General features: G+C 35.9%; 1 protein-coding gene across 1 annotated transcript in view; it reads left to right on the top strand.

Annotated features, from left to right (window-relative positions):
• Nucleotides 1–26,638, top strand: part of LOC306875218 (dedicator of cytokinesis protein 3-like) — a gene marked incomplete at its 3' end in the record, with an annotated part of 249,864 nt that overhangs the window by 118,651 nt on the left and 104,575 nt on the right. Inside the window, exon 6 of the mRNA XM_079425684.1 lies at nucleotides 22,964–23,112. Coding sequence (XP_079281810.1) covers nucleotides 22,964–23,112 — 149 coding nt within the window. The remainder of the gene's footprint in view (nucleotides 1–22,963; nucleotides 23,113–26,638) is intronic.

Here is a 26,638-nt window from a genome sequence, read left to right as displayed (position 1 = left end):
GCAGTATTTGAGGAAACAGCCATGTCCAAAGCCATGGCAGACATTACCAAGTGCACTCACTCAGTCCTATGATGCATGGCAATTACGAGTGTATAACAGATCTACTCTCAATGGCTAGAAAATACCCAAGCACTGTGAGGGTCACAACAAATGTATCCCTGTATTTTGCCAGGGGAGGGTGTACACAACACTTCTGCCATACTCAGTGTCCGAATTTGCTCACTCATTTTCATTCACTTCTTTGTGTGGACTATAAGTAACATTGGGTAATGATGTGCATGTGGGTATGTAGGGTGATTTCGGATACAGCCTTGATTTTTATGTTTGTTATAGTGTTTGCAAAGCTACTTACCTGTAGCTTAGGTTGTTAAGCAACAAGCATGTTGCAGCCAAAGTCAATGTTTGTAGTCAGCTTAGCATAGTTTTTTTATTAGCATTTTACTAGTAGTGTCTCTGCTTCCAGCTGGTTGCTCTTCAACACTTTTCTGACTACATTAGCCTGTGTTGGACTGTAAACGTAGTGAATGTGACTTGTGCAGATGCTGAGGGGTCACGACCATGGAAAGGTGAAATGTGAGGTGACACAGCCTGAGGCTCGTCGTGGTGAGTTCTGCAGGGATTCACACTTTTACTCGTTCTGACGATGCCATCCTTTCCTGGCTTCAGCGTCATGTTTCTGGAACAGACAGAGGTGAACTCTGGGGGTCAGAATGTCTTTGGATGTATCGGTGTGTTAAAGACTACTCACACTGTATTTCCATCATGAACTTTCTTGCGGAGGTCAGGTTTCAGATGGTAACCTTTTAATGGCATGCTAGCTTCCTGCATTCATTTACAGAAGTATTAAGTAAGAAGAATTAATTTCATTTAATTATGTGGCATATATGCATCATGCTACATCCACACCAACAGGTGTCAAAATTAAGTCCAAGATTTGTGACCCTGGACCGCAAAACGAGTCTTAAGTGTCTGGGGTATATTTGTAGCAATAGCCAAAAATACATTGTATGGGTCAAAATTATCCATTTTTCTTTTATGCCAAAAATAATTAGAATATTAAGTAAAGATCATGTTCCATGAAGATATTTAGTGAATTTCCTTGTAGCTGGAAGTCAAACCGCCATAGTGAAAAAACAAAAAAGATCCTGGGCTACACCACATGTTTTAAACATCATGATTCATGTCTCCTATCACACATTCCCCATGAAAACCATTCTCTTCCACTTCTACACATTGCATTGTGCTGCTGGCGACTTGTTTGTGATAAATCCGTCTTCGCACATTATAGTATTCAACAAATTTACATTGTAAATACCACAAATTCAATCCACAGAGATCAAGTGGTTACCTTCAGACGTACAGCATTCACATATTGGTTTTATTCCAGTCTTACGGTTTTGCTTTGGTGGATCCTGCCTCCGGCTGATGTACAATTTAGAAAGTCATAATGCGATTTTGGTCGAAATAAGTCAAATGGCACAGCGCTTCATTTTGACTCACATTACGACCAATTAATTACTCATTGATAATTAGGACACTATGGCGCTGTTATAAATACAACGACTCGAAAACTTCAAGACAAAGTATTGAGGAAGGCCAGATGCTAAATACACAACATCAAACACTGGGTACTTTGAAGAAACGCTACAGATATTATTAGGCTTTGTGTTGGATAGCTGTAGGCATCGTCGTGATTTTACATCAGGTTTAGTTAATTGCCGTTCCTGTTGACATTAGAATGTTTCTAAATGTCGAGACGCTCATTTGTGAAGTGTTACTCTAGATGTGACACTTTTGTCAGTTTGAATAGTCATACAGATGGCATTGACGCACATGGTCAAACAACATTTTGACACCTACAAAATACAGTATTTAACAAATAATAGCTGTTATAGGGCCCCTATGCAGTGTTCAGTGCTCCCTATACACTTGATGAACACAGGAAGTTTTGACAAGATTTCTATTTGGAATGACTTGTAACATCATTAAAAACTTTGGAGATGCCACTTGGTTTGATGTTTGTTGGCATTCTGATGTTTTGAGTGGTGTCCAGATATGTTTTGGGGCCTCCCTTCAGTCTCAGATATTCCTCATAATTCAGTCGCTCAGTTTGATGGGTTCTTTATTGTTTTGGTGAAATATTGAGCTGAGACTTATAGGTTTGGATGAACTTTGGCGGAAAAGTTACTTTTAGACTCTATAAGGCTCAAGTCTCTTTCTTCATACGACAATCTATATGATGTGCATTACTAGATTTATTGATTTCTTTGTTGTCCTCATAAAACATATGTGATTATAGCATTGTTATTTTTTTAATTGTATTTTAAAATTTTTATTATTATTATTTGCTAGTCAATTTAATACAATTTTAATTTTGGTACACAAAACGTAATAGTAAAATGCGATATCACAATAATTCAACATAAGTTTTAAAAATAAATGAAGTAAAATTATAGTTTAATTATATACGTAGTTTACTTATACTATTAAATTTAATTAATTGTTTTGCACAAGTAAAAATTAAATAAAATAGTATTTAAGTTACAATACGTAAGTAATATATAACTTATATTAATTGTTCATTTTATTTTACATATATTGTTATTTTTTTTATTTATTTTAGTTTTGGTGCACTTTAAACTTTATTCTTGATAACAAGATAATGTAATAATTTTAAATAAAATAAATAACAGTTTATTTATTTGGTCCTCGTAAAACATATGTAATTAACATTAGAACTTTATTATTTTTAAAAATTAAATAATCTAGCTATTATATTTTTAATTGTATTTTAAAGTTATTTCTTATTAAATTTAATAATATTCTAATTTTGGTACACAAAACTAAATTTTAATATGTGATATCACAATAACATAATATAATTTAAAATAAAAAGTTTAATTATATAGTTTACTTGTATCTTAATTCAATTTTATTTAATTTTTTCTACATGTTAAAAATGAAATAAAATAGCGTTAAAATATAAGTAAAATATGTAAGTAATATTACTTATTATAGATTTTTGTTATTTTTGTTAAAATATATTGATTAATTTTGTATTTAATTTATTTTTGGTGCACTATAAACTTTATCCTTGATAACATGATAATATAACAGAATTTCTAAAAAAATATATATTTTTTTTTTCCATATATATATATTTATTTGCTTATTTATTGTATGTAAAACGTAATACTAATATGTGATATCACAACATTATATATATATATATATATATATATATATATATATATATTGAAACATTTAATACAGTTTATTCTCATGTTCCAAAAATCACTTACTTTCTTATGTGGAACCCAAAAGGAGATATTTAGCAGATTTTCCAAGATGCTCTTTTCCATGCAGCAAATTAGAAAAAGTACACAATCAAGCTCCAAAAAATACCAAACAAGCACTATTACAGTAGTCTGTGTGACTGTGCGTGATTCCAAGTTTTTATATACAACAAAAAGACTGAAATTGTTATTCCTTGATGATTTATACCCTACCTTTTTGATGTTTTGATGATTTATATTATATACAGTATAACTTTACATTTTCCACTGAAAATCAAAACGTCATTACTTCTTGCGTGTGTTGTGATGTGTGATTAATTTGTGCAAATGAGTTTCAATAACTATTCTGGATTTTTCAGCAGGTAATTGCTAAAATGTTATTATTTTCCTATCCATTTGCATTGCATGGAAAAGAGCAGTGTACACATTCTTTTAAATATCTACTTTTTTTGTTCCACTGAAAAAGGTAGTCATACAGGCTTGAAACAATAAACTACAATACTTAAAGTTTTTAATTAATTATTCATTCATTTTTATTCCAGAAAAATCATTTAGTTCTCACATATAAGTCTAAAGTCACGTGTGTGTGAAAACAAACTCTTATGTTCCTGTGAAGCTGTAAATGGTCGGCCATTACTGGCCTCTTTCCGTACGAACGTCTCTGTCTGACCGACAGCGAGAATCATAGTGTCGGTGAACTGTGTGGGCGTATAGTGTCTGACTACCCTGCCAAATTGCTGTTACTAAGGCAACCCCCTCTCCAATGGCAGTCACCACAGAGGTGAGGGGGCGATCCGTGTATGTGGACGTCTGTCCAGATCAGCCTGTGAAATGTCTGTTTGCTTCAGATAATTAGGTAATACAACCGAGCCGAATTCGTGCGGACTTCAGTGTACCAGACCCTTGTGTCCTGTTTTAAAGTGCTGGAGCGTTGCTTTGATGCTGCAACTCAGCACAACACAGGAAAACAGACACACTTATTATGAGAGAAGCCAAATTATGGTAAACAAGCTTTTTCTTGTGCTTTGAAACCATTTAACTTCAATGTCCTAGACATGCTTTCTGCTGACAAAACCAGCAGATAAGACATGACATCTACTCCAAATTAGGACTGTTTTCAGTCAAACTGATAACTCGTGTGTATACATGTATACATATACATATACACATATATATATATATATATATATATATATATATATGCACACTCACCTAAAGGATTATTAGGAACACCATACTAATACTGTGTTTGACCCACTTTCGCCTTCAGAACTGCCTTAATTCTACGTGGCATTGATTCAACAAGGTGCTGAAAGCATTCTTTAGAAATGTTGGCCCATATTGATAGGATAGCATCTTGCAGTTGATGGAGATTTGTGGGATGCACATCCAGGGCACGAAGCTCCCGTTCCACCACATCCCAAAGATGCTCTATTGGGTTGAGATCTGGTGACTGTGGGGGCCATTTTAGTACAGTGAACTCATTGTCATGTTCAAGAAACCAATTTGAAATGATTCGAGCTTTGTGACATGGTGCATTATCCTGCTGGAAGTAGCCATCAGAGGATGGGTACATGGTGGTCATAAAGGGATGGACATGGTCAGAAACAATGCTCAGGTAGGCCGTGGCATTTAAACGATGCCCAATTGGCACTAAGGGGCCTAAAGTGTGCCAAGAAAACATCCCCCACACCATTACACCACCACCACCAGCCTGCACAGTGGTAACAAGGCATGATGGATCCATGTTCTCATTCTGTTTACGCCAAATTCTGACTCTACCATCTGAATGTCTCAACAGAAATCGAGACTCATCAGACCAGGCAACATTTTTCCAGTCTTCAACCGTCCAATTTTGGTGAGCTCGTGCAAATTGTAGCCTCTTTTTCCTATTTGTAGTGGAGATGAGTGGTACCCGGTGGGGTCTTCTGCTGTTGTAGCCCATCCGCCTCAAGGTTGTGTGTGTTGTGGCTTCACAAATGCTTTGCTGCATACCTCGGTTGTAACAAGTGGTTATTTCAGTCAAGGTTGCTCTTCTATCAGCTTGAATCAGTCGGCCCATTCTCCTCTGACCTCTAGCATCAACAAGGCATTTTCGCCCACAGGACTGCCGCATACTGGATGTTTTTCCCTTTTCACACCATTCTTTGTAAACCCTAGAAATGGTTGTGCGTGAAAATCCCAGTAACTGAGCAGATTGTGAAATACTCAGACTGGCCCGTCTGGCACCAACAACCATGCCACGCTCAAAATTGCTTAAATCACCTTTCTTTCCCATTCTGACATTCAGTTTGGAGTTCAGGAGATTGTCTTGACCAGGACCACACCCCTAAATGCATTGAAGCAACTGCCATGTGATTGGTTGATTATATAATTGCATTAATGAGAAATTGAACAGGTGTTCCTAATAATCCTTTAGGTGAGTGTATATATATATATATGAAGAGTTTATTTGCAAAAACCGATAAATGCCACTTTGAAAAAAAACAACTGATGTCCGCGCATTATTCTCCGCACATAGCGCAATCTGAAACCTAAACACGTTTTGTCAAAAAAGCCGGTATTGTCGACTTTCAAGGCATCGCGAGTTCACATTTTACTGCAGAAGCCGACAAGCTCCCTTGTTGTTTTTTAACAGAAGCCGATAAATCCATTTTAGCGAATCAGCGCGCTGTATTCAGGTCAAGGCTACTTTCACCTTGAAAAGATGCGCTAGCTGAGAGGAGTTTCGTCAAAGCTGACTAAAAGTGTTCGAGGATGGATCATTTTAAATTATTATTTTTTTTTTTTACTCTAAAATACGAAATGTGGAGTTATCTGCTTTTGGCAAAAAAACGACTGTCGGAGTTATCTGCTTTTGCTATAAAACAAACTTTTAATATATATAAAAAACAACATTGTGTAAGATATCATTACTCAATCAAAACCACCCAACTGCAGTTTAATTTATATTACTTAGAATGTGCAATAAAGAAATGTGATTTCAGGAAAAAATATATATATATATAAACTCACACACACACACACACAAAATTGTAAAAAATTTGAAGAAGTTGTAAAAAATATATAACTAAACAATAAAAAAATTACAGAATTTGGTGATGATTCAATTTCGAGTCATTTGCTTTTGATCAAAATCAGTTGAGTAATTAATTAAATGATTTTCTCATAACGAGTCACTTGTTTTGTTCCTGAATGAATCAGTATTTTTGAACAAATTAGTTGAGTGAATGATTGTTATTTGCTTATAAAGAGAGTCAATTATTTTGTTCCTGAATGAATTATTGAAAACACCATTAAATTAATTATAAGCAACATATATTCATTTGTTTTTGAGTAAATGTTAATTATTATTATAGATTATATCTCACAATTCTAATAAGGAAAATAAAAAACTTGTTATTCTCTCTTTTCCCCTCGGCTCTTCTGACTTTTTTTTTCACTCACTATTTTTGAGTATAATCCAGTTTTAAAGTCCGAATTGGGATATATAAACTTGCATTTGCGAGAAAAAAAACTTAGAATTGTGAGACAAAATCAATAAATGTTGTCAAAATTTTAATAGGTTTAAATAATATTCCATGCTGTAATTGTGGGGCTAATACAATACATCCCCTATGAACAGCATGTGTGAAAGTTATGTAGACCCATTGTTTAAATCAAATTGATGCTTTAAAAGTAGAGTCATCACAGTTTTCATCCATAGTATGTTCGTTTAAACGTCGTAATTTCAATTTCATTAAAAGTTATACTAATCATAATTTCAGTTGCATTCTGTTGAGGGCCAAATTACTCAAAACAAACAAATAAATAGATTATATAAATGTTAAGTACATAATTAAACTTTTTTTTCCTAACAATTTACATATTAATTAATGGTCTGACCTTTATAATGTCTTGAGTAATTTATTTTTGAGACATCAGTTGAGTAAATGATTAAATGATTTGCTCATAAAGATCACTTATTTCACTCCTGAATGAATCGTTAGATACATAATTAGATTGCCAATAGAGTAATTTGTTTTTTAAACACATCAGTTGGCTAAATAATTAAAAATGATTTGCTTATAAAGAGAGTCACTTGTTTCATTCCTGAAAGAATAAGTGTTTTCAATGAATTGGTCGAGTGAATAGTTCAATGATTAGCTCAAAGAGAGTTTTTTGTTTCATTCCTGAATTAATCATTAAATAATTAAATTCTTACTAAAATTATTGATGGTTTTGATGTTTCATTAACGATTTAATTATCTATTGATTTGTTTATATATTTAATTATTTAACCCCTTCCCTGTCAGCGTTTCTGAAAAAAGTTGCCAGCCACCAATGTCATGGACCCCGGAAAATTTTGTTCTATGAATATCTAAACATGCAATACATCAAAATAAAGAAAAAAGCCTCTACTTTTAAACAAACAAATCCATTTTATTCTAGGTTCATGCCTTCTTTTTTATCAACACTTGAATGTAGGTATAGTTTCATAGTTTCTTCCTCACCTGTGTTTTTGTTCGGGACATTCTAGACTCATTCAGGAGAAGTGTAATAACACCCCCGAGCATATAACAGTGAGAACACGGAAACTCTGAACATTCAGTGTTTGGCCAGGAAAGAGTTAATAATTTGGCCCTCCATAGTATTAAAACATGTCTCAAATGTTGGTTACATTTATTTTTATTACTCCTAAAATGTATATCTACATGTATTGATTATCTCATACATGTATAAATATATGAGTGATATTTTGTTAAACAGTGTGTTTAGGGTCATAGAAAGTCTGAGCCCTTAACCCCTTTAACAAAACAGTACTTCATATAAACTTAATAGAAATGCAAACCCACAGCCCAACCTCCCTTTTTGCCTGAGCCAAAAAAGAACACAAGTTTAAAAAATCGATACCACAAGCTCTTCAGCAATCTTAAGATTCTCTTTTTTAGCCACATCTCTTCTACTCCTCCTCAGCCTGCCTCCGTCTGTCTCACTTTCTCTTCTTTTCTCGCCTACCATAGTGCCCACATTGTCTAAGCAAATTTCACAAATGGCCGCAGCGTGGCGTCTCGAACGCAAGAAGACGAACCGGAATTTTCCAAAGGATCCAGAGAACTCTTTCCACACAGTTTGTACTCAGAATAAGGCGTATCACCACCTTCCCGTGGCAATCTGTGGATTTTTTAGCATTTAGCACTAATGTTAAGTGAAGTGACATACTGCCAAGTATGGTGACCCATACTCAGAATGCGTGCTCTGCATTTAACCCATCCAACGTGCACACACACAGCAGTGAACACACACACACCGTGAACACACACCCGGAGCAGTGGGCAGCCATTTATTCTGTGGCGCCCGGGGAGCAGTTGGGGGTTCGGTGCCTTGCTCAAGGGCACCTCAGTCGTGGTATTGAGGGTGGAGAGAGCGCTGGACATTCACTCCCCCCACCTACAATCCCTGCCGGCCTGAGATTCCAACCCGCAACCTTTGGATTACGAGTCCGACTCTCTAACCATTAGGCCACAACTTCCCTGTTAACTGAGCCTAATGATAATGTTTCAGCCTGTTTAACGCTATGCTGTCGCTAAGAATAGCCCGGTCTGATCTGGTTGATTCAAGACTCAAAAAGACAACTGGTTTGAATCTGTCTAATGACTGAATCAGATATGCTCACTTATGATAGCATTCAACATTACATGTGATCAAAATAGCAGTTTATCTTGACGTTTACTGCATCTACAGTCTTAAAGCATAACACTTCACTGTTAATCAGTGCTATGTGCTTGCTAATGCAGATAGTTTTGTTGTGGAGCGTCAGAAATCCTTCTGCATTGCCCTGCAGTTCTTTGAAAGGTTGCTAAGCAACTAGCTGTGCAGTTGTGTTATCAATCACTGATGAGCGAAACGAGAGAACAGGAGACGCCCGGAGATGACCTGACGGATAGCCTGAGTGTGTTTGTTGAGGGAAAACGATAGCAAAAAAAACAGGAAAGGAAACAAGAGGGAGTTTTTCCACTTGTTCACCAAAAGACAATACTCTGCAATAATCATTCCTTTTGGTATTTTTGATCTGAGCCTCCCACAAGTATGACAACGAAAGGCTGGATTATCATGCATCAAAGCAAGAGGGAAAAAAACGCACTAGACTGCCTGTAGGCATCTCAAATTGAGAGTAGTATTTCTGTGGAAGATATTAATGCTTTTGTTGTCTTGAAGAGTTTTCACAACCACATTTAAAATTCAGCACAAAACTTTAAAGTGGCCCCAAAAGTTATATTTGGATATTCAGTTCTTTTCTATTTGAGGAGTCATATTTATATCTAAACAGCTTACGAATGTCTTAAAGTATGGATTTATACACTTAAATTCAATTTGAAAACTAGTGACTGTCTTGGTGGACAAGTCATTGAATCATTCACTCAAGTTATTTGTTCTAAAATACTGATTCATTCAGAAATGAAACAACTAGCTGTCTTAATGCCCGAGTCATTGAATCATTCACTCAGCTGATTCAGACAAAAACAATGATTTGTTCAAGAATGAAACAAAAGACTATTTATGAGTAAATCATTGAATAATTAACTATTCAGTTACAGAAAAAAAGTGACTGTAGTTATGAGCAAATTATAGAATTATTGACTCAACCGATTAATTTAAAAACACTAATCTGTTCGGATATGAAACAAGTGACTGTCGTTATGAGCAAATCATGGAAATCCTTGACTCAATCGATTTACCTAAAAACGCTGCTCTTTTTAGAAATGAAACAAGTGACTGTCGTTATGAGGGTCATTGAATCATTGGCTCAGCTGATTCATTTTAAAACGCTGATCTGGGTTGCGTTTCCCAAAAGCATTGTAAGCCTAAGTTGATCAAAGCTCCTCTGGTGACAATGGGTCTACAATGTACTTGGGCTTACGATGCTTTTGAGAAATGCAGCCCTGTTCAGAAATGAAAAAGTAACTGTATTAATGAGTTAATCATTTAATCATTCACTCAACTGATTTGGTGAACGACACTGAATGAAACAAAGTGATTGGCTGTGTCCGAAATCACATACTGTCTTGAGTAGATACTTTTTTTGAATAAGTAATTACTTTACAACTGCAAAAAGAATATGTTCTGTATAGTATGAATGTAATTTTTACGTACTACATTCGCCGTGTTGTTATTGTCACGTGACCTACCAGCATCAGTTGTGTCGCATCGCCATTCATAAATTCTCTCCTGTGGCCTCATAGGAGATAGTAAAGGATCCATCGTATGCACACTTCAGAGTTACGCCAGGGTGTAGTAGGTCATCTGGGTACTTTTTGCCTACTCTTTTATGAGTACTATAAATTTGGACATGCTTCTTTTGTCAGATACTCTTTTTCACCTACTATATAGTATGGAAGTGTGCGATTTCAGATGCAGCCCGTGAGTCCTTGAATTAGTAACTCAGCTGATTTGTTCAGAAATGAAACAAGTGACTGTTTTTATTAATAAAATAATTGAATCGTTGACAACTGATTTGTTTAAAAACATTGATTTGTTCAAATATGAAACTTGTTATGAGTAAATCATTAAATCATTGGCTCAACTGATTAGTTTTAAAACATTGATTCATTCAGGACAGAAACAAGTGATTGTATTTACTAGTGAATCATTTAATAATTTACTGAACTGATTTGTTCAAAAGTACCGTTTCCTTCAGGAGCTAAATATGCTAAATACTCATAAATTCTCTTTATGAGTGAAAAATCATTCGCTGATTCAGTAACGAAACATGAAGGAGTGAGTCAATGAATCATTCCCTCAACTAAAATACAGATTCATTATTCGTTTATAAAAAAACAAAAATAAACTTAATGTCTTTATGAGCAAATTATTGAATTATTTACTCAACGGATTTGTTCAAAACCTTTGATTAATACAGAAATTAAAAGAATCACACTTTTTATGATTGAATCACTGAATCGTGCATTCAACAGATTTGTTTAAAGAGAAATTAATTCAGGAACTACTTTGTGTTGCTCGGGTGCAACGGTTGATCCTTATGTAACATTCGTTTAGAAACTTTTTCAGTGACAAACTAAAAATAGACAGTAACTGGGAATATTGTATCTAAAATTAAATATATACTGTATTCAATAAATTATATTATTACATTCAGTTATTAATAATTATATTATTCATAATTGTATTAATATAATTCTATTAATCTAATAATGCAAATATTTGTTTTGTAATTATATAGCTTATTAATTAAATATTTATTTATTTAAAATACATAATATATTATGAATGTACATAATGTATTAGATAAATCATGTAACATTTTATATTGTAATAAATATTATATACATTTCTTTTATTGAACTGTTTTATAAATACAACATCATGCAGTTTTTGCTTGTGTCATATTACTTAATTAGCAAACACGCTAAAAGCAACATCTTCCAAATGCAAATGCTTGCATCAAGTGGATGAGGTAGTGATGTATGTGTGCAGAAATCCCCAATATTGTATCAGGGACAGTCGGATAATGGGTGTACATGTGTGACGGCGGGACGCGAGGTGTGTAATACAGTATTAGCTGAGTCTCTCTGGGTTCTGCGCTGCTCTGAGACTCGGGCTGATGATTCACTCCGAGTGACTCATTCAGCTGGAACATTCCGGTAAATTCTGGCATAAAGGAGCAGCGTGTCCAACAGGTTTACAACACACAGATCTGGGATCGACTGTGCTTTATATTTAGAGTCACAGTGACAAAAGATAGGATGGAGGAGGGCGGTTGTTTTAGCTTTATTTTTGACAGTCACGTCTCAATCCATTACCGAAGATAAGCGAGCCATGTGACATGTTCGAAAATGGCGGTTATTTCTCATCGAAGATTCCTGTATTGCATTCCAGAACCATCAAATCCTACCCACAGACCCACAAATGGCAGAGATTTCTTTCTTAGAGAAATTCCAGTTTTGTGAATGTTTCGTGCTGTAAACTTGGTTAACAGTCACAGATATGGACCTCATTGTCTTCTCCTTTAAACCATTTTTTTTTCTACTTATCAAAGCTCTCTCACGTTCTACCCACAATGCATTGCATCTCATTCTACCCCCAACCCATCGCATTATTATCCAGGACTATTTTTGCAGCTGTTTCAGTCCGACGTTGATATATTTTGAAACACAATGTTCTCAGTCTAAATGTTTAATGTTCTCAGTACAAATCCTGTGCTCCTCTAAAGAAATCACCTTCAAGTGAATCATTCCTGTACCTCTGTTGGCACTAAACTGAAGTGCAGTTTGCTTTTTTTAGTCACCTGACTGACTCAACCAATGGTGTAAGTTTAGGGTGGGACTACCTGTTTGTTCAGCCAATGGCTGATGGGGAGAGTGTTTGAAAGATCTTTGTAAACTGTTAATTTTTGCAGTTCTTTTCAGTGCTGTAGAAATGACACATTTCACAATATTTATATTGCTCACCAGTTTGTCGGACAAATTTTGTAGTTTTGACTCTGTTGTCCCATTTGCACACCACTTATTTAAGGATGGACTCACCTTTAGTCTTTTCAGTAATCTGCGTGTAAGTTCCTTTGTGAGAAAGTATTTACAGTAATGAATGAAGCATGCAGGGATGATTGTTTGTGATCAGTGTTGAAATTAAATTGTCACTGACAACATTTGTGCAATTGTCAAGCGTGTTCCTTTTTTAATTGTTTTTTTTTGTATGTTTTTGTATGTAATACTTTTATATTTTTAAATACTTAAATGTTAGAACTAGAAATAATAATATTAATTATTTAACTATTATTATTATTAACTTACTAAAAGTAATCTTTAAAACCACTAATAATTCTATAACACTGTTAAATATAATATTTAGCAAATTTCTAAATCAAGTCATAATTTCCCTACTATGCATTATAATGTTGTGATGCCAAATTTCAATTGTAAAATTTAAAACAATTTATTTTTATTTTATCTGTTATTTGTTTGTTTATTTATTTATGTGTTTTTCTTTTTATTGAATCTAAAAAAATGAAATGAAATGAAATAATAAAATAAAATAGGTCATATTTCACTCCAAAAACCAAGAGAAATAATGAAGCCTAAAACCACAAAGTATTTTATTTATTTGACTGATTGATTGATTGATTGATTGATTGATTGATTGATTGATTGATTGATTGATTACAACATGCTTTTCAAGTAAATAAGGCACATTTTAGCTCCTAAATGTAGTTATCATTACTGTAATGTGGAAAAATGTATACAATATTTCTATCATATAGCATATATTTATGAAATACACAAATTGTATATGATTTTCTGTGTAGTTTTGATGTAACGCTTTTAATTAATGCTGATTTTTAATTTACTGAATTGCATTCATGACAATCTAATGAAAAACACTGATGTTGGAACTTAGGGAAGAAAAAAAAAAGTCAGTAGTCATAAGAATTTTGTAAAAAAAAGTGTCTTTCAAGTGTGTTTCAGCATCAGTGCCGCAGATCGACTGGTCCTCCATAACAATATGGCCGCACAGATGCCTCGCTCAGCTCGTGTGGCTTCTTGTGGATCTCTTGCTGTTTTCAAGGACTCACACGATTTGTAATGCCCATCCATGAGTGAGAATGTCAGCCTCGCGATCTGACAAAGCCTTTTTAGAATCCATCTTTGAACAATCTGATAGCTGCACCTGGACAGAATAGCCTGAGATTGTGGGCTTGGATTTGATTTGCTTTAAGCAGCAGTGTCTAATCACTATGATTGTAGGAAGCACATCGTAGTTTTCTTTGAACACTGTCAGCTTGCCAAGACACCACATTGGACTCTCGTCTCAATGGAATCAGGAGAAAAAAAAATCGAGCCCAACACATTAATGGTGTTGGCTAAGGAATGTGCTTAGAGATGAACAGTGTGTGTTCTTTGGGTTGTACCGTTATGTAATATTGTAACATTATTCAGCTGATGAAACTTTCTGAAGAAGAAAAAAAACAGTAGTCAAAAACTCCATTAAACAGTTTTGAAAATTAAGTGATCAAGCACATTAATACATTATATCATCTAAAAGACTGTAAGTCTAATATGCTGTTTTACTTGACTAAGATTAATACATCCACTTTAGACAGGAAGCAGCCACCTAACAACCACCCAAAACACCTTAGCAACCACCTATCAACACCCTGACAACTTTTATAAGAGCTAGTTCCACTCTAGTCTTTGGATATTAGCATGACGTTGATGTCTTAGCGTGATGTGGACAGTGAGTCTCTGTGAAGGCTAGCGCTCATCACTGTCATCACGGCGTGTTTGAAAGGCACGGCTCTGGAAAGCAAACTGGCAGTGGTTTCCTCCAATGGCAAGAATCCCTGGCATGCCTCTGCGTTTCTTCGGAGACGGCAAGGGAGGGAGCGCATGTGCGTGTGGGCTGCCGAGAGCTTCACACAGCGCTAGTTAGGTAGATTTGTGATAGAGTTGCGCGTGCGAGAGAGAGTTACATGTATTCCGTGCGCTGCTCTGGAAAGCGTGCGCTCCTGGTTGACGTGGGTGGCAACGTGTGTCTGAATGCGTGTGTGATAGAGAGCGAGAGAGGGAGAGACCAGTTGCAGAGGAAGAGGGATCGAGGTATTTGACAGCCTATGATTTCCACACGTTTCGAACGGCTGCACGGGAGAGGTTGGAGAAGAGACGTGTCGGACTGTCGCGGTAAGTAGTGGCGTTTCTTATTTAAACGTCAAAACTAGCGATTTGAGATCGTATGTTGTGTAGATGTAGTTTGCAAGACATGCTGGTCTTGTTTGACAGAGTAGATATTGTGTTCGTAATTGTGTCAGGCCTGCACCAGGGTTACGACCTTTGAGTGGACTAACGTCATTGTGTGATGCTCAATGAAAGTTGCCACGGTAACAACGTGACATGCGGCGAAGCGTTTGTCTTTTATTGCATATCGGGATATCTTAATTCTCATTTTTATCAAATTTAATTTGATAAATATTTTTAAACAAAAAAATAAAGTGTTTCGCAACAAGAATGCGGTTTTTGCTAATATTACGTCTTTTGTCGCTTGTTGTATTTTTAGCTGTTTAAAACAAGTTCACCCACATATGACAATTTTGTCATTTACTTACCCTTATGCTGCTCTAAACTTCAAGTTTAATTGCACCTCTGTATGAAAAATAGAGCATTTTGCAACATGAATATTTAGTGTTCGCTAATATTTACGTCTTTTTCACTTGTTTTGTTTGTTTGCTGTTTACAGGAATAGTTTACTCACAAATGACAATTCTTCCATTGTCTACTCACCCTCATGTCATTCTAAACTAGTTTTTTTATCAAGTTTAATTAGACTTTTATACAAAAAAATAGAACATTTCGCTTCATCAGTGCCTCATATTTGCTAATATTCACATCTTTTTCGCTCTTTTTTTTTTTTTGCTGTCGAAAAGACTAGACTGGCAGTTCTGTCATTGTTTACTCGCCCTCATGTTGTTCTAATTTTGTTTTTGATCACGCTTAATTGTACTTTCTGAATGCCTCGTATTTGCTAATATTCCTCTTTTTTGCTTGTTGCTTCTTTTTTTACTCTTGAGAAGACTAGTTCACCCAAAAATGGCAGTTTTTTTCATCATTTACTTAGCCTCATGTCATTCTAAACTAATTTTTTATTCAGTTACACTTTTGTACGAAAAATAGATCATTTCACAAAATGAATGCCCAGTATTTGCACCTTTTTCTGTTTAAAGGAATAGTTAATACACAAATGACAGTTCTGTCATTGTTTACTCATTCTCATGTCATTCCAAACTCATTTTTCATCCATTTTAATTCCACTTTTGAACTAAAAAAAAGAGCATTTCGTAATGTGAATTCTTGGTATTCACTAGTATTAATGTATTTTATGCTTGTTTCTGAAAATAGATTGTTTTTTATGTTTAATGGATAGTTCACCCACAAATGACAATTTTGTCATCGCATGCTTAACCTCATGCCGTTTCGAATCTTTTCGTTTGACGTAACACAAAAGGGGGATTTTTGAAGAATATCCTAGCTGTTCTTTTCCATATATACTTGAAGTGAATGAGATTTCAAATTTGAAATTCAGAAAAAATGTTGTCTTATTAAAAAACAAATGACTTTGGTTTCAGTTCCCAAGGTTCGTGAGGGAACTGCAGGGGTTTGTGAGATGATGGAAAGCTAATAATTAAATCCTAAAAAGGTTTAAAAAAAAACACCTCTTTTTTCACAATGTAAACACATTTGCAACATGGTTGGACTATCTCTTTAAGAGCTGTTTACTTTTATTCATTTAGCCAAAGCTTTTATCCTAAGTGACTTTAGGTTGCACAGTTAGCAGCTCCTTATCCTCATGTTTCCAAGACACTGTTAAGCAGAAGATAGAGTTTCACTTTAAAGTGTTTATGGCACTTGAAGGTGGAAAGACGATTCACCTTCTTCAGATTCCTGGACTGGATCTTTAGACACATTGGGACATCTGATTCATGATGCATTCATTTCATTTCAATGAACATGTTGAACTCAATAATTGAACTCAATTATCCTGTGTTCCCAGAAGTCCCTGCTTGACAGTTCATGCTTGATTTTGTTAGAGAAATGCAATTTATTGTGTCTATTATAGGTTATGTCAAATGCTGTTGTACATTATGGCTGAGCATTATTGTTGATAAGCATTAATTATTAATCAAAATTGGTTGCCAGGTCCTTCGCTATATGGTTGCCAGGATGTTGTGGGTTGATTATAGGGCAGTATTAACTATTATTAATAGTAATATAGATTTCCAAATGCTTTTAAATTTAATTTATTCATTAAATGTATTTATTAATTTAATTAATGGTTAAAAAAGAACTGGTTCAAAAGAATCACTTCATTGTTTGAGCTTAACTTGAATTTTCTGACAAACTTGCTTTGATTTAATGTAATTGTAAGCTGAATTAGCTGAATTTCAAATCATCTAAGTCACATGAGGTTTGTTCGAGGTCTCTGAACAGTTCGTTGCTGTGTTTTTGCTGTGAAATAGCCACAATATTGTCTGATATATATCTTCCTATATGGTCTGTCATTTCCACTGCCCTTTGTTGACCCAGAGCAAAGACACACAAACACACACACAGCTGCTTGGCAACGTGGAACTGTGCGTAAGGTGAGATCGCGTGGCCTGAGCAAAGGTCATGTCGGGCCATGAGAGGTTTCATGCTAGCTTGTTAGCCAGTTAGTGCACATACATTCGCAACATACCCACACATATGGTCTTTTTAAGCTATTTTGAAACATTTTACGCTAGTTGACTGTGCTAATGTGATGCTGGGGAGCTAACAATCACCTTAAACTCCTAAAGGACCCTGAAGATTTAACATTAAAAAAACAAAACAAAAAAAAACAGTCTTGATTTAAATGATTCAAACCTTCAACCCTGAAGTTAACGGTGCATTTCCAATGTGGCAGTTTTCCCATAAGTTATTTAAATGAAGCATTCAGATAATTTTTCATCACAAAACTCATATTTCAAGTGAGTTGGCTCATTATTCACATGATCGTCCTGTTATTTTGTATTAATTTTTTCATTTGGTCTTCCACTGATCTGCCCACATTGCAGTATATACGCAAATCTCTCTCTTTACGCCCGCTAGCATTTCCTTAGCTAATAGTCTAAGTTTTATTTCACTTTTATTCCATTTACCATCTGCTTTCTTCCCTGTAACAAAACCTGAGCGTCAAATGTGTGGTTAGAGAAGAGCCCGTGTGTGTGGGGCGAGATGAGTCGGCTTGTGCAGGTGAGTGTTAGCATTAGCACCCGAAGGAGCAGCGGTAACTGTACAGAACGTGGGCGGAAGGGTGTGAATCACACTCTATCACTGACTGAAGAGTCTCAAATAGAGGACACAGGAAGTTAATAAATGGATTTTTCATAGTTTACAATTCCTGTTTTGTATAATATGTCCATTTCTTGTTAGACAAACGTGTTGAATTTGGATTTTTGTTTGTTTTTAGCACTAGGTTCTTTAATACGTTCTATAGTATCTGCAGTTAGTTCACTGTATCCTTTACTTCAGGCTCACTAGCATGTTGTGTTTTGTTGCATATGCTGCTGCTAAGTGATAATTCTCTGCTACTGTCTAGCAAAAAGTCAGTGCCACCCCTGATAGCACAAGTACATCTCGGAGACGTTTGCTCATCTGCAATACGTCTATAGGACGTTTCATTTTAGATGTCAAATAGATGTCTATTAGATGTCTTTAAGATGTTTATGATTTAGAATGTATGTAAAACTGACATCTGAAAGATTTGTATTGTAGACAGCAGATGCTTTCCAGATCAAGAGATCTTTAACAGACATCTTGCAGACGTACGTGTACTATCTGGGACTAACCTGATAAAATTCGATCCTGTGATTAATTCTTCCTCAGAAGTGTCCATTGTATCCACCTTACTAAATGACTTACTAAAAGCCAGAAGTCACAGAACAAGAGATGAACGTGATCGTTTTGTGTTCTCATGAGAGCTAATGTTTATAATGGGTCATTTAACCAGCTATATATATATATATATATATATATATATATATATATATACGTTATATATATATAACGTAAAGTTTGATAACACATTATTAGTTCATTATTAGTTTATATACTGTATATATATACATATATATATATATATATATATATATATATATATATATATATACATATTATTATTATTATTATTATTATTATTATTATTATTTATGTTTTTACATACTACGCACAGACCCTTTATTGCAATTGAGCTGCAAAAACGGCTCGTTATGAAATTTCTGATTACAGATTGTTCCCGGATTTCTGGTTATGGAGGAAGTTGGATGAATTCCTGTGCACCAGAAGAAGATTATCTTATTATTCCAGGTGGCATATGACTAAACAATAAGAGTAAGATATGGCAGGAAAGTCTGCCAAACAATGTGCTATTCCGGACTGCGTTGCACCTGCCATTCCTCTTTTGAAGGATTCCAGCATTAGAAATGCGTGGCTAAAATTTATTTTTAACAAGCTGCTTGTTCATGTGCAAGAGTGAAACATTTGTTTAATATGGTCTCCTAGTACAGTTCTATTAAATATGAACCTAAGAGAAGATATGGATGAATTGGCTGAGAGTTGGACATGGTGAAATGTGATTCTGACACATTGTACTGTAGCTCAATCCGCTCTGTATTTAAAGCATGTGAGTCATACAGTTGTGGAAAGTGTGATAAATAGATGTTCTTCACACAGCTCGGTGCAACACATGCTCTAGCTCCTCTTCCCACACACTCACACACTGAGTGTTCTTCAGCTGTATTCCCTAAAGCACAGAACACAAATGGTGCTTTGCATGTGAGTTTCCATCAAAGCTCTTCAGGTAAATCATCCCTTACAACAAGAAATTGTACTGAATGATTGGCATATTTATTCCAGGTCTGGTAGGGTGAATTCTAGTTTGTGGCCGTCAAAACACTTTATTTTTTCAGAACGTTTGTCATAACTTTGGAACTTGTTGGTTTTACCATCAATTAAATTATCTGTGGATAGCTTCTAGAGATTCCCTTCTAAAACATTCCCCTGATAGCACACGTTCATCTCCGAGACGTCTATTTGATGTCTGCATTTACATCTGCAAGACGTATTATTTAGGGTGTTTGCTCATCTGCAATACATCTATAGGACGTTTCCTTTTAGATGTCAAATAGATGTCTATTAGATGTCTTTAAGATGTTTATGATTTAGAATGTATGTAAAACTGACATCTGATTTACATAAACATACGTTTTTAAACATACGTTTGTAGACAGCAGATGCTTTCCAGATCAAGAGATCTTTAACAGACATTTAACAGACATATCTGGGTCAGCAGTCATGAGGTTTCTTTTCCAAACAAAAAGCTCTGTTGACATTTGAAGTATCTGTTCTGAATACCCTACTGAAATATCAATGGCAATCGTTAAGGTATACTTGTTAATCGACTACGGATCCCGTAAGTGGTGGAGGATCCTGATGGATTGTGAACTGGATGCAATCCATCTTTCAGTTACCGCAGAGGAGGTGAGGTTCTTGCCGTTGGGTTGTGGGGGAGGCTGTCAATCCAAGCTTTTATTTCAGTTAAAGCTCATGGATTGATACAGGTCTCTTGACAGCCAACTTAAAACAATCATAATCACATTATACTGCAGAGGCTGATAAAACTGTGTGTCATTGGTGTAAACGGATTGCCTTGTTTGTGGATGGTAAGAGAGCAAGAGCACTAAAGGGATGATGACCCCACACTGTGTACTAAAATCTACTTGTGCCAGAATCCAGAAATATCTCACGTGGAAGCTGTGCAGAAACATCATATCTTTTTAAACTAGATATCCTCATGTATGAAATCCTTTGTAGAAGGCCAGAGACTCATATTTACGTATTTAATTCATTTTATTCCACAGATACATGCAAATGGAATTGGCTAAATCTCATTGATCAAATTGAGTCCTATCTTTGAGATACAGTCAGGAGTCTGATAAAGTGTTAGCTGGTACCAAGTCCATGGGCAGCAGATTATTTGAGTTGATTATATCTGACTGGATTGTTCAGATTGATATCAGTCAACGTGATTGGGTGTGTTTGGGTCAGCTCTCGCTAAATCGAGTGTAGAGCAATGTTACTTTGCTCCTCAACCTGTGATGACCTAATCTGAATTTTATGACAGTGAACTGCATAGTGAAAAGTTGTTAAAATAGTTACAAAACAGTCAAGGGTTATCAAAATATAATCAGAGCAACAGAATACAAGCATCTTGAGAAATTTAACTTCACATACTTGACAGTAATTGTCTTGAAATTTATTGTTGAAGGCTGTGAGTTTGTTACAAAAGTGACATTTTGATAGCTGTGGCTGAATTTATAGATGCAGTGTCTTGAAGAGAATTGGTATGTCTCTAAATTTCATCTCTCATGTTCGCCCAGAAGACGCTAAGACTACCTTTGTCAGCTAAATTCACCACAAAGACAATGTAGGTCCATCAGCTATACCAACAAGCAATAACCATCATAAACTAGCTTGGACCAATGTAGAAATCCATACTTGTTTAGATAGCATTGGATTTGAGTGCATTGGTTTTCCCATCAAGCTGCTTAGCAAGCCAATTTTGCCAACCCGCATACACCAGTTTGGAATATCATAGGAATCCATACTTGTCTGCTAGCATGAGATGCTGGAGTGCTGGTTTTCCCACCAACTTCATCAAAAACACCATGCTGGTCTACCAGCAAGACCAACCCCAAAGAAGTATTAAGCAACATAAACCAACTTGGTCCAGCATAGAACTTAATACTGGTATTTATCTTAGTCTTTATGCTCTGCTCATCCCAACAAGAAGTGGACTTATGGTGCGATCTGCAGCTGGTCATTGAGATTCTTCTCCAAGAATGTCAACCATTGAGACTAGCAGGAAATGATTCACACTGTTCTGCTTGTGGTTGCATGAGGGAGGAGTAATTATTGATTCCACCATGAGTAGGGGGAAGCTATCAGTCTCCAGAGCCAGGAGCGACCTGAAAAAAAAAGGCTATATCTCATACAGAAGTCCAAGTGAATACAACAGGGAGTTTGACAGATGTGGCTTTTACTTGAATGTCCAAATCCCATCTGATTTCACCATTAACAGACTGTGAAATGACATATGACAGATGCTACATATGTGGGTATCCAGGGGAACATTCTTGTGTAAACTCCATATAAACCTTCTTTGTTTTCAAGAGCACGTCAAACTCAAGTTCTGTGATGTTTTGGTGATGGAGGGCGCTGGAGACCACACGGACAGCCAGCACAGCATGTCCATGTGACAAACGCACAGATCTGTCTGCTGCATGTCTCCCCAAGGGCCCATGAGGGAGTCGTTAGCATCCATCATACACAAACTTGGAGGGGAAGCCTTTCTGTTTGGGACATGTGCTTAGATGATGCTCAGTGGTTGTTCCACTTCTTCGACTGTCTGCGGCTTTGATTATCTACATCATGTCAAGGCAGCATAAAGTGCCATTCACACTGACACAGTGATTTTGTAGAAACAAAGCGACCTGAAGTCACTTATTTCAGTGACACATAAAACAAAGTTTAGTAGAGTTGAGAGAATTATTTTCAAATATGAATGCTGTTAGTGTGACTGTCACTTCAAAGCTAATTTACTCTGCATTGACAAATAACGACCAGTGGCAACAGACGTTTGTTATGTGGGACCAGTGTGTTACCAATGTAGGCGTCTATTGCCATTGGTCGGCACTAGTTTACCATTTTATTTGCATTTATATTTATTGGGTCGCGGAATATCTGTGAAGTGACATACTGTAATCTGGTGATTACTGGACATGGAAATATTGGCCATTCTTTAGAATACCTTGAAGTTCCATAAAAAGGCCAAGGTAGATGTATATGGTAATACTTGCAGTCTCTGAGTAACCAGTCAATTTCAAGTATTAAGATATTTTGTAGTACAGTGCCATTTATTATCTAAACCTTAGTAAGTGTGTATTGCAATCTGCACTGGATGAACTTGCAGAATGATTGTTTAGCACTATAGTATGGATTATATACGACTACTGTACATTTGCCTGGTCAAATTTGAGGCTAGTTTGTCATGAGTGGATGGATGAAATAAATCTTTGCCTTTCATTTTTGTTTTCTCTACAGAAGCATAAAGTCGACCTCTTTTACAAGCTCCGTCACGTGATGAACGAGTTGATTGATCTGAGGCGACAACTGCTTTCAGGCCACCTGACCCAGGATCAAGTCCGTGAAGTCAAACGCCATATCACTGTTCGACTGGATTGGGGCAATGAGTGAGTTACTCTCTTTTACCTCCCAGAAAATACAATGAAGAAATTCAAATAAAAAACTTATCTTAATCAAACGGAAGAACCAGCAAGTTGCCTTTAATGTGATGTTAGTAATGTTAGCTGTTATATTAATTTCCACCATAGGTTTTAGTCTTGTGGAAGAACCAGCAAAGATGCCTTAAAGGTGTTCTTACCAATGTTAGTCATTATGCTAACTCCCACCTTAGGTCTAGATCATGTGGAAGAACCAGCAAAGATGCCTTGTGATGTTAGCTGTGTTGACCATTATGCTAAATTCCACCATAGGTCTAAATCTTGAGGAAGAATCAGTAAATATACCTTTAATGTGCTCTTAGCAATGTTAGCCATCTTGCTAACTTTAACCATTAGTCTAAATCACGTGAAAGAACCAGAAAAGATGTATTTACGCTTTTGTTAGCAATGTTAGCTATCATGGTAACTTCCACCATAGGTCTAAATCTGGTGGAAGAACCAGCAAAGATGATTTCAAGGTGTTGTTAGCAATGTTAGCCATCATGCTAACTTCTACCATGAGTCTAAATATTGTGGAAGAGCCAGAAAAGATGCCTTCATGCTTTTGTTAGCAATGTTAGCTATCGTGGTAACTTCCACCAGAGGTCTAAATCTGGTGGAAGAACCAACAAATATGCCTTTAATGTGTTGTTAGCAGAGTTAGCCACCATGCTAACTTTAAACATGGGTCTAAATATTTTGGAAGAACCAGAAAATATGTTTTACTGCTTTTGTTAGCAATGTTAGCCATCATGGTAACTTCCACCATAGTCTAAATCTGGTAGAAGAAACAGCAAAGATGACTTCAGGGTGTTTTTAGCAGTGTTAGCCATCATGCTAACTTTAAAGGGGTCATATGGTGAGATTTCATGTTCTCCTTTCTCTTTAGAGAGTTACAAGCTGTTCGTGCATATATATATAAGTAGCAGAGGCCAGCGGGTAAGTGCTGTGCAGGTTAAACCTCACTCCCCGATCTCAAGTGGCGCTCTAGCGACAGACGCTAGAGGCTGTGGCCTTTAGCCTCCTCGTTAGAGCGCCCGCCTCCCATGCCGGAGACCGCGGTTCGAATCCCGGGGTGGAGTAGGACCGCAATATATATATATATATATATATATATATATATATATATATATATATATATATATATATATATGATCTGTAAAGTTGTAAATATTAAAGTCTCAAACCCAAAGATATATTCTTTCTAAAAGTTAAGACTCATATACACCTTCCTAAAACACATCATTCAAACACACCCCCACATGTCTATGTCACTCTGAGGGAAGATTTGCATAACATCGCCCAAATGTATACGCAAAAAAAGGAGGAGTAACTTTTATTCTCACTGTAGTATTGTTGTCGCCGCCGCCGTGTTGTGGATACACTGTGTGTTTCCAAATATGGTAAGGAGCGTAACATTTCCATCACACGCTTGAGGTATTCGGCCAATCACAACACATTGGATAGCTGGCCAAACAAAGCACACCTCGCTTCTCAGAACGATGAGCTTTGTAAAAATCGACATGTTTCAGAAAGTTGGGGCAGAGAGGAGCAACAATATTGTACGGTATGTGGAAAATAATGTGTTTTTTAACATTAAACCGCATAAACACATTGCATTACACCAAATACACAAAATAATGTGCTTGTTCATCATGTGACCCCTTTAACCATGGGTCTAAATCATGTGGAAGAACCATAAAAGATGACTTTAAAGTCTGGGTGAATCGGAAGTTGCTGCCAACTTTATTTTAATGTTGTGACGTATTTCCAGCAGAAACGGAATATTGAATAGGGGGCAGGGTTATATATTAGTGCTCCTCCTCTCTGTCTCTCACTCATAGAAACCTAACAGTCGAAGGGGTGTGTTTAAGGATATTCTGCCCAAGCCATCAAACTGATGTCATCAAAAAAGGAACATCATTCCAGAGCGGAAGTAAATGTTCAGATTTTGATTAAAGAATACCACAACAAACAATTTTTTCAGTGGATTAATTTGCATGGATTAATTGTCAACATCAAGACTAGCAATGTGCGATAGTAAAGTAAATAAAGTCCATTTTGATTTCATGCCGATTTTAAGGTGTTGTTAGCAATGTTAGTCATTATGCTAACTTCCACCATAGCTCTTTTTGTATTTCTGTACTCTTACATAGGCAAATTATGTCAGTTGATCTTTTGAAATACACCCTATTAAACAAGTCTATAGGATTGTCATGCATTTGTTCCACCTTCAGAATAACTCATTGAGATTAATGTTTAGCCCTGGCATACTTCACTCAACTGAGAAGTGTTTAAATAAGCTCTTGTGCATCATGGAGATATGCCAGTGATTTTAATGTGTTAGAGGCCAAGGCCTCCTGATCTGGGAGTCAAAGTTAAAACACTAGAGATGTCACTGTGGCTTTCTCATCACCCTAAATCAGCTTGGCCCAAGGAAATAAGGAGAACAAGAACATATGTCATTCACAGCCTGGTTAATGTGAATTATGTTGAGATTTCAAATGTAAACTTAGGCCAAACAAACCAACACAACACAAGGTTGAGTTGTTGTTGTTTTTTCTTTAATTGAGAGTAAATAGATTTTTTGTCCTTCAGATGCCGCCCCCATTTTTAACCTACACAGTTGTGCAATTCTTCACAGCTTTTGAGTTTTGAGTGTCAGTATTTACAGTTCTTGCATCATTATTTCATCATTTTGAGACAAATTCAAAAGTTTTATGTCCAATATACATTTGCCAATACTGCAAATTGAACTTTCAGTCAGCTACGAATTATATTTACTATACTGTACAATATTTACTATATTGTTAAGTAAAACATTGTTTTTACAGCAATTATCCACAGCGTAGAAGTAGACAAGAAAACTAAAGTCACAGGGTTCATCTCTTATAGCGATGAACGTAAGGCCAAACCAACAATATTTTAGAGGTCAGAAGATCCAAATATTGCAGTGTATCAGCATCTGTGTCAAGTCCACATTGACCACTCATCCCTCTTCTTCAAGGTCACCTGAAGATTCACTTCTGTGATGAGGCACTTTGTGGTTCTGGGCTTTCAGCAGTACATCACTGCCAGGTCTTCCGATCAGCAAACTAAGAGATAATTGAGTAAATGGGATGAAATGGATTTGAGACAGGAGCACTTACCAATACGTTCTATAAATACTTGAAGGATGAGTTGAAGAGCATCTCGAGTGTTTTTCAAACAATCTAATAATGTTTTCATTATGCCTTTCTCAGGTTATATCAGTTTTCCGCAAGTGATCTTGCGTTTTTTTGGCAAGTGTCACCGTTACTATTATATTCAGTAATATATATGTTACAATATTTTGAGTATGACTGCAAGAGAGTTAATTCAGCCTCATTAACAAGACATTTATATATTGCGAAACGCTTTGACGTTGCAAATTAGAGGCATTCACGCTGCAGTTGTGGAGTATACCAAGCTTGTCATTGCTAAAAGCACTTAATTTTCACATAATAAGTTTATTACT

Source organism: Barbus barbus, assembly GCF_936440315.1.
Source record: "Barbus barbus genome assembly, chromosome: 9".
NCBI lineage: Eukaryota > Metazoa > Chordata > Actinopteri > Cypriniformes > Cyprinidae > Barbus > Barbus barbus.
Note: the sequence above shows the minus strand (reverse complement) of the source record. Positions and strands in the feature narration are given on the sequence as shown.